At 40.8% G+C, this 15160-nt stretch overlaps 2 protein-coding genes across 2 annotated transcripts in view; one reads left to right on the forward strand and one right to left on the reverse strand.

Annotated features, from left to right (window-relative positions):
- Positions 1–11633, forward strand: part of NRAP (nebulin related anchoring protein) — a 66540-nt gene extending 54907 nt beyond the window's left edge. Inside the window, exons 35-42 of the mRNA XM_033149635.1 lie at positions 1978–2289; positions 3582–3686; positions 4506–4604; positions 5146–5250; positions 7766–7873; positions 8639–8950; positions 9816–9968; positions 11398–11633. Coding sequence (XP_033005526.1) covers positions 1978–2289; positions 3582–3686; positions 4506–4604; positions 5146–5250; positions 7766–7873; positions 8639–8950; positions 9816–9968; positions 11398–11520 — 1317 coding nt within the window. The 3' untranslated portion in view covers positions 11521–11633. The remainder of the gene's footprint in view (positions 1–1977; positions 2290–3581; positions 3687–4505; positions 4605–5145; positions 5251–7765; positions 7874–8638; positions 8951–9815; positions 9969–11397) is intronic.
- Positions 11325–15160, reverse strand: part of HABP2 (hyaluronan binding protein 2) — a 32508-nt gene continuing 28672 nt past the window's right edge. The window contains exons 13-14 of the mRNA XM_033149634.1: positions 12982–13184; positions 11325–11457 (exon numbers count right to left, since the gene is read on the reverse strand). Coding sequence (XP_033005525.1) covers positions 13008–13184 — 177 coding nt within the window. The 3' untranslated portion in view covers positions 11325–11457; positions 12982–13007. The remainder of the gene's footprint in view (positions 11458–12981; positions 13185–15160) is intronic.

The raw sequence follows: 15160 nt of genomic DNA on the forward strand, positions 1-15160 counted from the left end.
TTCTTTGTGTGAATTAAAAAAAAAAAGAGTCACTGTTAATCAGAAGCCAAGGCATGCTGAAGATCTTGCGATGGGAATTGGAGAAGGAAAAAGTATCTCTGGATACTCAGTTCTAATTTATCCAAAGTATCCAAAATAATACCTGTCTATGCAAATATTTAATCCATTCCTTTATTTCCTTGAATAGTCCACCAAAGCAATTAGGGGCAATGAAAGAAAAATAAAGTTAAGCATGCATGAAAGGGCTCGGAGTATTGGTGTATCTATTTGGATGTCTCTCTGCATTCATTTTATACCAATGAATTTAGAGATACTAAGCAGCCAAAGGTAATTCTCAACTTTTATGCAAAATCCCTTAGAAAATCAAGCATTTAGGCTGCACCAAACAGTGGTACATCTAGATGATTTTAGACTATGGACTTAAGGGTATTGCGTGGGGGTTGGGGGTTTTAGATGACCATGTTTGTTACCTCAGTTGTGAAGCACACAATTAACGTTTCTCTTCTCCCCCTCCACACATTGCAGCCCATGCCTCACAACTCCTGATACATTACAGTAAAATACCAAACAAAATATAAAGATATATTCTGAGCATTTCTGCATTAAAAACAACAACACACAAACTGTCTTAAATCATATCACCGCCATGACTGCAGACATAAAATGATATTAGCTTCTTTCCTCCTGATGCTACTTGCTTGTATTTGGGAATGAGCCCCATTTTGTTATAAGAAAAAATACGTAATATCGCTTAATGTAAAATATTAAAATGAGGCTCTTTAAGCATGTCCATGCCTAACTGGATGTCGCCTCAGTATAAAATGTTTTTTAAAAATAATAATAATAATACAAATAGAAGTTGCTCTGGTGGGCCCTGCATGGCTATGCCAGCCTAGGTGCTGATGCTGAACCTGTTTGCTGCTGCCTCTGTCATCAACAATACTCTGGGTTGTCATGTGGTACAGCCCTAGACTTTAGCCCTGAGGTTCAGTCCTAGCTGTGCCGAGCAACACCAGAAGTTGTGTGCATACATAGGGCTGCCAGCTTTGAGCCCATTGCTGCTACCAAAGTCCAATGGGAAACTTGTTTGTTGAGAGAACTCCATAAGAATGTCAGACTCTGTCTGTTGACTCTCGAACTGTTGTCTCACTGTAGGGAAAGTTACATCCAGTAACCAGTGAGAGCCAGTGTGGTGTAGTGGTTAAGAACGGTAGACTCGTAATCTGGTGAACTGGGTTTGCATCTCCGCTCCTCCACATGCAGCTGCTGAGTGACCTTGGGCTAGTCACACTTCTTTGAAGTCTCTCAGCCCCACTCACCTCACAGAGTGTTTGTTGGAGGAAGGGAAAGGAGAATTTTGGCTGCTTTGAGACTCCTTCGGGTAGCGATAAAGCGGGATATCAAATCCAAACTCTTCTTCTTCAGTCCTGGCTGTTCCATGTTTATCTGAACATGGTATGTCCCATATCACCCAATCCATCCGTTAAAATAATTAGTGTTTTGGCTGCAGCGATACCACTTTCACTAATACATAGGGCACCCTGGGCCACAGTGTATTATGTTCATTGGAACATAATACCTCCTTAATGCCACGGTTGATTTTTTTTAAAAAAAATTATGCTGCAGTGACAATGGCCATGCAGAAACATGCATGCGTGATCCAGCCTTATAACAATGGCAAAACTCTTTCTTCTTCCAAATATTTTCTAAACTATCCTTGCTCAGCTTTAGACCATGTAAAGGGGGGGGGTGTTCTGTTTTGGAATATGGTTGTTCAGAGCCATGAATGAAAGATGCAAAGGAAGGAAAGATAGACCTGTAATGTGAATTGCATGTGTCTCTTGTGTTGAATTTTTCATTGCTAATTCTCTTTTCCATGTCTCTCTCTATCTCACTGTTACCTAGGCATAATGCCTACTTTTAAAGGATCTAAAAAGCATGAATGCAAGCTAAACAGCATTTCCTTTCCTTTTGCAGCTTCAATATAAGCATAGCTTTGTCAAGGAGAGAGGGAAGCACATAGGTGCCAAGAGCGTTTTGGGTGATACCAACCTGCTCCACTGCTTGTATGCTGCAAAGCTACAGAGTGAGCAAGAGTACAGGAAAGGATCCCGAGATACCAGTTCTCAGTACCACCTGCCTTTGGACATGGTGAACCTCGTCCATGCCAGGAAGGCCCAGAACCTAGCGAGTGACCAGGATTACAGGAAGAGGCTGCATGAATATACAGTGCTCCCCGAAGACTTGAAGATGAAGTGGGCCAAGAGAGCCCACCTGTTGCAGAGCGAGGTAAAGAAAGATACTGCATGGACCTTAATATAAATAGTACTCACAAGGTGATGGCCTGTTTGATTTTTGTGACTGTGATTAGCCAAAAAAGGGGGGTGCACGGTGAACCGATGCCGTGGATTGCTATGAGTGACAAAGAAAGACAACAGTTTGCTTCAAAAATGTGCCTGTCAAATCCCACATATGCCTACATGGCTTTCGGGATTCTGTTGCTAATTGAGCTCAGAATGTTATGGGGAGGCTATTGTTCCATTCAAAACCAATCGCAGAAGCTTGTCTAGATGAACAGTGGAAATGCCATTGATGGGAACCTAGGCCTCGATCAAAGCCCAAGCGTGTCTGCAACCTGTTTGCCTTACTTTACTGTAAGACTCAACTCTATATTGCAACAAAAGGCAACTTGAAAGAGCTCTGTATGCTTTATCTCTTCAATGAAAGCCTTCGAGAAAACGGAAGAATCCCTGTTGGATTTTCCTCTAAGTGTAACAAATGTACCAATTGCCTTTCTTCTTTTCCTGAGGTGAGACAAAGGCAATCTGCTGCAGAAACTGGGAGATCCCAAACTATAAAGCCACCCATTAACATGAGGTTTAGCTGTTGCACTAAGAGGTGCTTCAAACTTCTTTCTGCTCTTCTTTGATAGAGACAAGGACTTTTACACTTGGATATTAACTACTAGACAGAATATTTAAAAAGGATATGCTGCCGACAGTTTAACTATCCCAAGTTTTGGCTTCAGGCCACAGGTAGAGGGTGGGATACACTTAAGGAGCCCCATCAATGGAATTCTTGAGAAAGGGCTTTCTGGTAATCTTATTGAATCACATTGTACAACATCTAGCATATGGATTAAGTTGTCACCCCAATTTCTTTTAGCTTGCTGTAAAATCTCCACTTTTAATAAGAAGCAACCACAGTATTGTAATCCAGCTGAGAAGCCAAGTTACGAATACTTGTGTTGATTTTGCGCAGAATAATCTGCATCCCTGAATTGGTCCTTCCTCTTAAAATAGCTTTGTGCAGGTTTCAGTACCAATAGGTGGCATCACTTCTTGCTTACGGTTATGTTGATTCAGTTGTGGGAGCTCCTTTTGTATCTTGTATATGATGCATTATTTAATTCCAAAAGGAATGGATGAATGCAAAGAAGCTTTGCTCAATGAGATGATGTATGCGTGGAAAAGACAAGGCAAAAATTTTAATACCACTCGAGGAGTCATCGCTAGGCCAAAAACAAAAAATATATATAAAAATCTGACGAAGTCTAAGTTTGTTTTGTTTTTGTTTGACAGTTTCGCTACAAATCAGACCTGAACTTCATGAAGGGGGTTAGCTGGGTGGCTCTGAGATCCCCTCAGATAGAGAATGTAAAGAAGGCTGGAGAACTCATCAGTGAGGTACTGATAAATCTTTCATGGGATGGTACGTCTGTAGGAATTGTTTACCATCAAGGCTCCTTGTTACATGACACTTATGGATGTAGCTTAGCATTTCCTTTTGATGTGAGAGCCTGTTTATACAACGGTTGTGCGTTACCAAAGAGCAGTACACAAGATAGGAGTCCACCTGTGACATCCTGCTGCATATTTTCTACCCTGAACAGGAGACTCTCAACAACAAAAACACATAGCAATAAATAAAGACGGCAGACTCGGCAATGGAATGCTAAGCAGCTGATAACATAGTTTTGAAAACTGCATACTTGAAACTGACAGCAAAGTCAGTGGAGAGTGATTCTATCGTGATCAGCATAACTTATTAACAGAGAAAATGTCCTAAATGTAGATTGGAGATATAACAGGATGACATTTTGGGTACAGATTTATGTTTGCCAAGTCAAAACTATATGTTTTTCTCTGTGCATCACTGCCATAACATATTGGAATCATTTTGGACAATTGCACAGTAAAGTGTTGAAAATGACATTTTCCCGTTTGTATATCCTTCTGACAAAACCAAATCCACTGGGGAACTCCTGATATAGTCAAATTATATATGCATTTATTTTGGGCAGGCTATTTCAGCAGATACATAGATAGAACAAACATTCTCTCAACGTTTCTTAAATGGTTTTTTTTTTTAAAAATAATCCTATGCAATACATAATAAAACACACATTTATGTATTATTTCTACATCTGCTGTCACACATATGAAATATTGTGTTTTTGACTCCAATCTTATTTATTTATTGCATGTTTTATATTCCACTTATAGACAAAGTATCGTCAGAAACCAGATAGTCTCAAGTTCACCACAGTGACCGATTCTCTGGACTTCCTCCATGCTAAAAATAGCTACCTTCAGTGCAATGATGTAAGTTAAGCATTTTTTATGGTGTAGAGCAGTGGTTCCCAAACGACCCCTGACAGTTAAGTCCAGCTGCGAAGGACTCTGGGATTGCGGCGCTCATCTCGCTTTACAGGCTGAGGGAGCCGGTGTTCGTCCGCAGACAGTTTTTCCGGGTCATGTGGCCAGCATGACTAAGCCGCCTCTGGCGAAACCAGAGCAGCGCACGGAAACGCTGTTTACCTTCCTGCCGGAGCAATACCTATTTATCTACTTGCACTTTCGTGCTTGACGTGCTTTCGAACTGCTAGGTTGGCAGGAGCAGGGACCAAGCAACAGGAGCTCACCCCATCGTGGGGATTCGAACTGCCGACCTTCCAATTGGCAAGCCCTAGGCTCAGTGGTTTAGACCACAGCACCACCCGCGTCATCTTGTTTTAAGGCACCTTTAATAAGCATAGGCATAATTTAATATTAAATGCATTGTGTATTGTAACCCTTGCTGAAAACATATTTTTGTTATTGTTGTAGAAATTGTGAAAGTAATAAATGTCATTTGGTTTATCAGAGGCTGTACCGAGCCGCACACTTGGAATCCATGCACGAATATACTCTGCCTCCTGACCATCCTGACTTCATAAGGGCACGTCTCAATGCGCTCCATCTCAGTGATGTAAGTGATAGATCTTTTCATTTTAGGTGATGGGTTTTGTGAATGAACCTAGCTACAATTAGTTGTATTTTGATTTCATACGTACCAGGAATACGTCCGAGCATCACTTGTCTCAGTAATTCCAGTTTGTATATATATATATATATATATATATATATATATATATATATATATACACATATATATATATATATATATAAGCCTAGGTTGCATTGTTTGGAAAAGGAATATAGTCGTTTCATGTGTATTTATTTGCAATTTTATTTCATGCACAAATTACGGTAATTTTAGAGGAATTATGTTTCATTAAATTACATTAAAAGGTGCATTTAGTCAGCTACTGGAAATCAAAATAGAAAGAGCATTGTGCATTGACAAACCTTTACTCTCCTGTTAGAAGAAAAGAATGAGTGAGATGTATTGCTCATGCAGTTAGAACTGTATTGCCATGCACAGATGAATGTCACAGTTGTAAGTCTGATATGTACCGTTTCTTCTCAAAACATTCAAATGGATCAGCATGTATCTGAACTGAAACAGCCAGGGAGAGCATGGGGAGATGGAAGAGTTGGGGGCCTCTCATTAAAAATGAAACTGTTTCTGGTAGATATACAATTGGATCAGATGCCACACACAGAAAGCTGTTGAGAGAGACTGACCTTACAACACACACAAAAACCACATTGGTATTTGTAAAACTGCAAAGATAGCTGTAAATCAAATGAATGTAATGTGTGAGGATGAGTGCAAAAGCTGTGCAAACTGTGATAAAGTAAAATGATGCATGGGGTTTCAGATCAAAGAACCCATGTTACAGAATGATCTGCAACAGCAAGGTAAAAGCTTTGGCAGATTAAAAAGAGAGAGAGGAAGAGACAGGAAATGGCTAGGACTTGCAAGATAGAAGCTCACATGGCAAGAGACACTCCAGATTTGGACTTATGACACAGCTGAGGAGGAACCACGGCTCTTCCAGGCAGTCGTGTGACTTGGCCCACCTGATTCCCTTCCACCCCAAAGGGCTTGTTATTCCAAATTTTCATACCCTGATTATTCTAAATAAATTTAATAATTTATCTGGATTTGCCCTTTAAATATGCCACCTGTGGTCATTTTTGGATGGAATGCCTCCCATATTATCTCATCTGGGATAATTTTGGATTCTACTGTTATGATTATGGGACCCTGGATCTGGGAGGAAATAATTCAAGAATTTGATCAGGTGCTCTAAGTATGTTTATCAGAAGTTGCAACCCCACTGGGAAGTGTGGATGTCCCATTTCTTGCATTTCTACTCTCCATTGTCTTCATAGGTACATTTTTATCGCAGTCTCATAGTAAATAAACATTATTTGGTCAGTAAGTAATATGAGTTGGAGGCCTGGGATTATTACCTACTGTCATGTTGAGCAGTCATTCCCAAACTAATTTTCTCACAGACCATTTAAAAATTGCTTGCAGACCACTTAATGATTTTTCCTGCTTATTGTAGCGATTTCTACGTGCTGTGCTAGATGCTGTATGGTTTTGTTTTTGTTTTTGCTTTTTTCTTACATTGTATTTGATTGTGTTACAACTTGCATTCCATGGAATTCAAACTGCCATACAATAAAATACCACATAAGAAGTAAAATAAGCAATAAAAATACAATCGAAAATTAATATGTATATTTAATGCAGACATACCATGGGTCATCTAAATGAAGCCTACAGACCACCAGTGGTCCATAGGCTACAGTTAGGGAACCGCTGTTTTAGAGGATGTGCCCTAACCAAAGTAGACCCTTGCCAAAGTAGGCTATGTCTCTGCTCAATATCATCCTTGCACCTGTGTACAAAATTTTTTTTTATTTATTTATTTCTCCTAAGCTGACTGGCTAAACTTGAGAAACATCTCTTGGGCAGAACAATGATGCAGTATCACAATAACTTCAGACACTGTGAAATAAACCCTTGGGATTGAAATGAGACTTGTTATCTTCAAAATTTGCATCTTATTCATACAAATCATATCCAATATTTTATCCGGCAGCTCATTATTTTAGATTAGTTGATGAAACCATCAGGGGTATGGAGCTAGCACAGAAAGCATTAGAAATGCTTGAAGTAACAAAAAGTGGAGACTTGTAGCACTGACATTCCTACACTGTAAAACCCAAGATGCTACTAGGAGATGTTTCAAAAGACAGAATAGGGGCAGTGTGTCGATGCAATATTGATGTGGCTGATGCATCAAAGTGTCTAACAGAGACCAAATAAGCTGGAATCAATGTATGCATGAAATGCAAAACAAAATCTCAATTTGGGTATTTTTGACTCCCCACCAATGAGACTCTGACCAATGTACACTATTCTGTAGGTGGGAATGTTGAAGGGCTGCAGGGCAGTCAGAAAATCTTAAAGGCCTTTATGGCTGGCCCAGACACAAATGATCCCATTAGAATCAAATATTTATCACTATAAGAACAAAAAACTTATAAACTAAGGCATAATCTTTCTTAACTCCTTCCTGCAGAAACTTTATAAAACATCTTCGGAGGAGACACGGGCAGCTGGCTATGATTTCAGACTGGATGCCATCCCTTTCCAGACGGCTAAAGCTTCCAGAGACATTGCCAGTGATGTATGTATTCAAGATTCAGTCTTAGGATCACATTACAAGATTATTGGAATGGCAGGCCCCTATGCAACCCATGACTTTTCCTTTGCAGTTTAAATGGAGACACTTGTATCCAAAGACTTGAGGAACATGCACTCAAACTCTTTCAGGCCAATCTGGAACTGCTACAGTAGAAAGCCAGAGTGCAGCCCAGATGAATTTAGGTGCACATACATTTTGTTGAATTAATGAGCTTCAAGTTCTGAAGTCTCATTGATTTAATGGAGCATCAGTCATGGGTCACATTTTTTGAGCTGTGCAAGCTGTCTTACACCATTTCATCACATGCTTGTTAATGTATTCATTGTTAAGTATGCTATTGATAATAAAACTCTGTATATTCTGTAAATCCAATGACCATTTATTTCCAATTAAAAATTACTCCAACAAGGCAACTCTGCCCTCTGAATGTAGATGCTAGTACTCTGATTTAGCAAAGTTACAGTGGTACCTCTGGTTAAGAACTTAATTCGTTCTGGAGGTCCTTTCTTAACCTGAGGTACTACTTTGGCTAATGGGGCCTCCTGCTGCCACCACAGGATTTCTGTTCTCATCCTGAGGTAAAGTTCTTAACCCGAGGTACTACTTCCGGGTTAGTGGAGTCTGTAACCTGAAGCATTTGTAACCCGAGGTACCACTGTATAGAAGCCACAGCTCTCTATACTAAAATACTACAATAAGGGAATATTTATTTATTTTTTGTCTTTGCTCTGTCTCACTACTCTGCAGTTCAGATACAGAGAGGCCTTCCTGAGGGATAGGGGGCATCAGATTGGATTTCGCAATGTGAATGATGATCCAAAAATGAGGCACTTTCTCAAGATGGGCTACCTCCAGAGTGACAACCAATACAAGAGGGATTTTGTCAGAAACAGAGCACAGTTCAAGAGCCACATTGACCAGCCAAGATTTATCCATGCAAAGAAAAGTCAACAGTTGATAAGTGACGTCAATTACAGGCAGCACCTGCATCAGTATACCTGTGACCCAGAACAGCTGAACCTAAAGCATGCTAAGCAAGCACATGACCTCCAGAGTGATGTAAGTGCATTGATCAATAGGCTAGAGTCTCATTCCAGGCCTCTATACTCTGTACCAAAACTCTGTCCTTGAAACATCTGTAAAGTGCCCCCCTTTAAAAAAAGAATACCTTTTAAAGAATTTGGCTGGTAGAAAAATGCTAATGAAAGACCAAAAGATGCCAGTAAGGAGTCAGCCAGCCATTGCCCTGGAACAATGCTGCTTCTATGCAGTTTTGAGGAAAGTAAATGGTGGTTCATGAGCTACTGAAAAAGTGTTATATTTGCTGCTAACCACAGGTTGTGGCAGCAAAAAAGTGGAGGGGGGGGAGAAAGAAAAGGGCAAGGCTAGTTAAGGGTGAATAGCTACTCTCCTACCTTGCAATTTCCCACCACCTTGAAAAAATTGAACATCCCCTCCTTTCACTGCCTGCAAAGAAAGTTGTGAAGTGGTGGGACCATTTGGTCTCAACCCTAGTAAGTAATTTGAAGTTCTGGAGAAAAACGGAAAGATACAATAAGTATACTTGTCCCATCCTTCCTTGGATTTCTAGTAGCCCTCATATGATTTCTGTGGTCTCAGAAGTGACTGCCTCCATGTTTTTAACATTTGCTCAATGATGAGAGAGAAAGATGTTCAGTTAATAATAAGAAAGAAATGTTGACAAACTGTGGAAGTGCACAGCCTTTCGTACATGCCGCCATTCACTTCTTTCTTTGTAAACATCTCATCATTATAGACTTCTTAGTGTTTGAAATAAATGAATCAAGTCCTGACAGTGAAGGAAACTGAAAGCTAAGATGCTGTTCTATGCAATTTACTTCCCATCTGATTTGAAGTGTGTGCAGTTTATTAATTCCGTGAGGTTTGTGTATTTGTTTTGCAGGTCAAGTACAAATCTGATTTGAACTGGATCAGAGGCGTTGGCTGGACACCTCCAGGTTCCTACAAAGTGGAAATGGCCAGGAGGGCTGCCGAGCTGGCATATGCTCAGGAACAGGAACCTCAAGGAACTTTGGATCAGAACAATCTGAAAACTGTACGTGAACAAAGAGACCCTTTCCTTTTAAGCACCTAGGATGCAGAATTCCAAACATAAGGCAGAGTGCTTGTTTCCCACTCTGTGTCATATAGAAAAGCAGTTTAGTGGCAAATGCTCAACAAGGCAGTTTCAGGTATCAGCAGTGAGATTTAATTAATGCCCGTATCCTTATAAAGTATTTTTCTCCTACTATTAGAAAAAATTGTATAAACTTTATTCACATAATTTTTTCTACTATCAAACCTTGGTTCCTGAATGGCTCCGTTTTGGAACGTTTCGGCTCCCGAACGCTGAAAACCAAGAAGTTAATGCTTCGGTTTTCAAACATTTTTCAGAAAGCCGAACGTCCAACGCGGCTTCCGCTTGAGTGCAGGAAGCTCTTGCAACCAATCGGAAGCTGCGCCTCGGTTGTCAAATGTTTTGGAAGCCGAACGGGCTTCCGGAACGGATTACATTCGACACTCAAGATTTGACTGTACACCCACCAGGCACAGACAATATCGGGTAGGGAAATGAATTAACTGCTCTTAGGGTGCAGACACAAACAATGTATTAAGAGCAGTGGAGCTTTTCTAGAGGACACTCTTTGCCCATCCCAATGACTGATCATTCCAAAAGCACACATCCCTTTCTCGGGTTGAGTTCTGCAAAAAGATTCTGCTGTAAGATTGCAGCAGAAATATACTGAATTTACCCTGATGTCACCAATTTTTTTTTTCCACTCCAAAAGTAAGGCAACAAATTAATGGATAAAGGACATTTAGAGGGTCCTGCAAGCTTTAAAAAAAGGCAGCCTGTTGAATCATGGCTGGAGGGACGAGACTCAGCTGGCATACAACATTTTAGTTGCAAAGCAGGACTCGCACAGTAGTTGAAGAATTCATTGTTTTTACATCACACAAATCTTCATTCTGACATGTGAATAAGGCTTGCAGGTCTAGTGCTTGTTGCAAAGTCAGTTCCTGTGCAATCCTGTACAAGCCTACTGAGAGGTTTAATGGGACTTACTGCTAGGTAAGTGCCTATGGGATGCATCACACCACAACCTTTTGTCTTCAATACAATGCTTCTTCCAAGCCTAATTTCAATGGGGAAGGGGAGCTTGCAGGTGGACGTATGTGTACCCTTTGTGGACGTATGTGTACCCACAAGTGCTGTGTTAGCAACCCCTGATTTGAAGCATCTACAAGAAGCTTTTTATACTCACAGAGGCATTTGGATGAGGAAGCTGGAGTAACCCAGAAGTTGCATCTTCCCTAGAAGTAAGACCACGTTGAAGCTAACAAACCTGTCCAACCCCAGAAAGATGGCATTAGCATAGCGTTAATGTTTTGCCCAATAAAGTACTGTTTCTTTTTAATAAATGGGAAATCTGCAAATTTGTCTTCATATGTAGCTCACATTCAGTATCTATTTTGGTTGGCAGGAACAGGCAGCTGGAGAAGGATCGCAACAAGTGAGAGTCAATCCTGATGCAGCAGAGATCCTACAAGTCAGGCGGAGGAAAATGATGTCAAGAAATGAACTGAAGCACAGACATCAGTCTTAAGATAATGCATACTTTTTTTCAGCTTGCTGTGCAAGTAGAGCCACCCCACCCCACCCCCAGAAGCGTAGGCTGCACCAAAGCAGCTGAATTTGCTAAAAGAAAAACAACAACAGTGAAACCCTACGCAAATAATTTAATATTGTCTTTTTTTGCATGTAAGTAATTTTTAAGTGTATGTATTATGAAAAGTCGTATTTATTTCTGACAGCAAATGAAATTAGTACTAGATGACTGGCAGGCTCAACTTTGTACTAAAAATTAATGAACATGATTTGTTGAAAGTAAAATTTGTACTGAAAATAAAGAAGAGGAATCACTTTCCATAAATAATTTGTTTTTGGTATTTTAATGATAGGGTTTTCTTGGTTTATGAAACCTTCCTTTATTTCCTGCATTCCTCTGAACATTCTAAAGTGGTCTATGTGACTCTTGATAATTTTAAGTTTATTATCCTTGAATGGGTGAGCATGTAAGAGCAAGCGAAATGTTGATGTGTGGCTTTGGGTAGGCCCTTGTAAGTGGAGGAGAATGAGTTCCTGAGTGTGTGATTGAGTGTTGCGTATATAGTTTGCAGACAAAGTGGTGGGTTTGGACAAGCAAGCTCCAGATTCAAACTCTTAACTCAGCTGTTAAGCTTCCCTGAAGCATATTGGGCTAGCCACTATGTTTCAGCCTACGAATCTGACTCATTTTTCAAGATAAAATGGGGATTAGGTCTGCTATCCTGAACACATTGGAGGATAAAAATATAACAAATAATTTTTATAATGGCATATCGTTCCAAGTGTAGGCTATGTGGTTACATGTGCCATTGTATATTAAACTGGTGAAAGCTAAGCCAATACGCTAAATCCTAAGAGAGGGTGTCAGGGTTTGCATTTAGAATAAAACATGGCATGTTTTGAATTATCCAGTGGAACTTGTAATTCTCGGTGCTTAAAATCCTATTCAGAAAATATAGTCTTGCAGACAGTCAATTTATTTAAATACCACATTTCCCACAGATTTGTGGCTCAAAGAGGCTTACCAAAATGAACACTCAATACAGTAACCATAATACACAATTCAAATTTTAATATCACTACAGCAAAGAGTTCAACAATTCATCCAAATATGTCAAAGGAAATTAAGCATAAAGCTTATCAACACACAAGCCAATTAATATTCAAAGGCAACCCTAAAACTAATGGCGGTAGTAACAACCCCCCATGACTTGTATACTCCTAGACCCAAAAGTCCAGAACTTCCATCTCCCCACAGTTTTTCTGGAAGCCGTTCCCTTACGAAGATTCCTAGGAGGAGGTTGGTGGAAGCATAATCATCCCACACATTTCTACAAAGAAGGAAGTGAGTTAAATGGTGTGTGTATAAGATTTCAACCTTAATGCCAAAAAGACAACTGGGGAAAAACTTCCTTATCTGAGATTAATAGGAAGGTATATCAGTATGTCTTAGGCTTACCTTTATTTATTTTTCGAAGGGCTTTCCTAGATATCAAAGCTAGACTCGCGTTGAATTTTTGTACGAATCCAGTTGAGAAATCTTATCACATGGGTATAGACTCCAGGTTTTTGTCTTAATCCACAGTGTTCTCCCCAGCTCACAATTCCATAGACATAATAAGAGCCATTTTTCACGCAGGTTAGAGGGCCTCCTGAATCTCCCTAGCAACAAATAAAATAGGTCATTTAATTCCAAATATGGACCAATGGTAGTTTTTTTAATGCCTAAACCAGGGAGACCTCAGACCTGAGGTCTCTTTCTAGAGCTGATGGCATGGACTCCTGGCCCAGACTTTTCTTCTGTTTTGTCATCAGCACAGTAAGTGGCCCTTGAGAAAGTGGAGAGCAGTTGTCCACAATGGACCTGGGCATTGGGTGGTCTTTTCAGGAACTGATGATAATAAATCCCTGGCCTTGGATACTCCATTTCATTGCACTTACGCTGCAGTTCTAAGATGGCTGAGGGAGACAGGAAGTGGTTCATCTACGTTATCCAGTGCCGGCAGGACAAAAGTGAACATGGAGGAATACTGTTCAACTCCATTCTTTTCAGTTTCCTTTAGAAATGATGGGAAAGAAATGGGCCACACAAGTTCCAGGGCTGGCATAGTTTATGATGTGGGGGCATGTCAAGCAAATCCAGTTCTTCAGTGGCAGGCCCTGTGGTACACTCCATTTCCAGCCCTACTGACCTTGGAGCTCTGACATCAATAGAGTTTCATTGGTGGCAGGAGTGGGAATCTGGCACTCCTTATGGCTCCTGCAATGCCCTCTGAGAAGTAGATTCAATACTTCCTATGGCGAGAGCCAGTGTGGTGTAGTGGTTAAGAGTGGTAGACTCGTAATCTGGTGAACCGGGTTCGCGTCTCCGCTCCTCCACATGCAGCTGCTGGGTGACCTTGGGCTAGTCACACTTCTCTGACGTCTCTCAGCCCCACTCACCTCACAGAGTGTTTGTTGTGGGGGAGGAAGGGAAAGGAGAATGTTAGCCGCTTTGAGACTCCTTCGGGTAGTGAAAAGCGGGATATCAAATCCAAACTCTTCTTCTTCACCTGGGGGTGCAGAGCCCATGTTTCATTAGTAGTGGAATTCCCAGCATAATATATTTGTGTGGTGGTAGGCCTTTCATGTTTCAATGAGTCCTGGGGGGATGTAGCGAGTGTCCATTCATTCATTCACAAAACGGGAGGGTCATTTCTGGCTATGCTCTTCAGAGGACAACACACATACCCTTCTGTGGCTGCCCTGCTAAATTCTCCAGACCTCACAAGATGTATTTGATTTTCTTGATATTTTCAAGTGTCAGTAGATTGCATGATTTGCTTGTAAGCTGCCTGGAGCTACCGTATATACCCGAGTATAAGCCGACCTGAATATAAACCGAGGCACCTAATTTTCCTACAAAAACCTGGGAAAGTTTATTGACTCAAGTATAAGCCGGTTCACCTTTGCCACTGTGGAGGAGGAGGAGGAACGAGCAGCCTGAAAGCAGTCCTTTGGGCTGCTCCTTCCTCTTCCTCCTTTGCCAAGTTTGCATTTATGTGAGCAGTTCAGGAATGGAACAAGCTGTCTGGGGAGAGTAAAGAACCACCGTTCTTGTACGCTTCTTAAGGAATGGTTGACTGGGGAGAGCAGGTGGCGGCACGAGCGGAGAGAAAGGGCTTCTTTCTCGCCACCCCCACCACCCGCCTCACTCAAGTATAAGCTGAGGGCAGCTTTTTCAGCACAAAAAATGTGCTGAAAAACTAGGCTTATACTCAAGTATATACAGTAATTTGATAAGGCAGGGTATAAGTAGGATGAAAAAAATAAGTAAATACAGTATAGCACATATTCAGTACCACAGATATTTCAGGCTAGAAATACAAAGAACCTGAAGAACATTAAACATGGTGGTTTGGGGAAATGAGAGGTGCGGGGATCATGCACCAAAGATGTATTGGGACAGGCCTTATCAAATGACAAAACTCACCAAGTTTGCAGCTGAACCTCTGCATAGGCTTGCCTGTCACCAGAAGAGCTGCTGTTTGTTTGAAGGACATGCCTCTCACATCATGTTGAAAGGAAGGAAGTTGTTGTAATGTATCTGATACAAGAAGCGGATACATATGTAGTACCCTGCCAGACATTACTCTGCA

The sequence above is a fragment of the Lacerta agilis genome, chromosome 5, assembly GCF_009819535.1.
Source record: "Lacerta agilis isolate rLacAgi1 chromosome 5, rLacAgi1.pri, whole genome shotgun sequence".
Lineage (NCBI taxonomy): Eukaryota > Metazoa > Chordata > Lepidosauria > Squamata > Lacertidae > Lacerta > Lacerta agilis.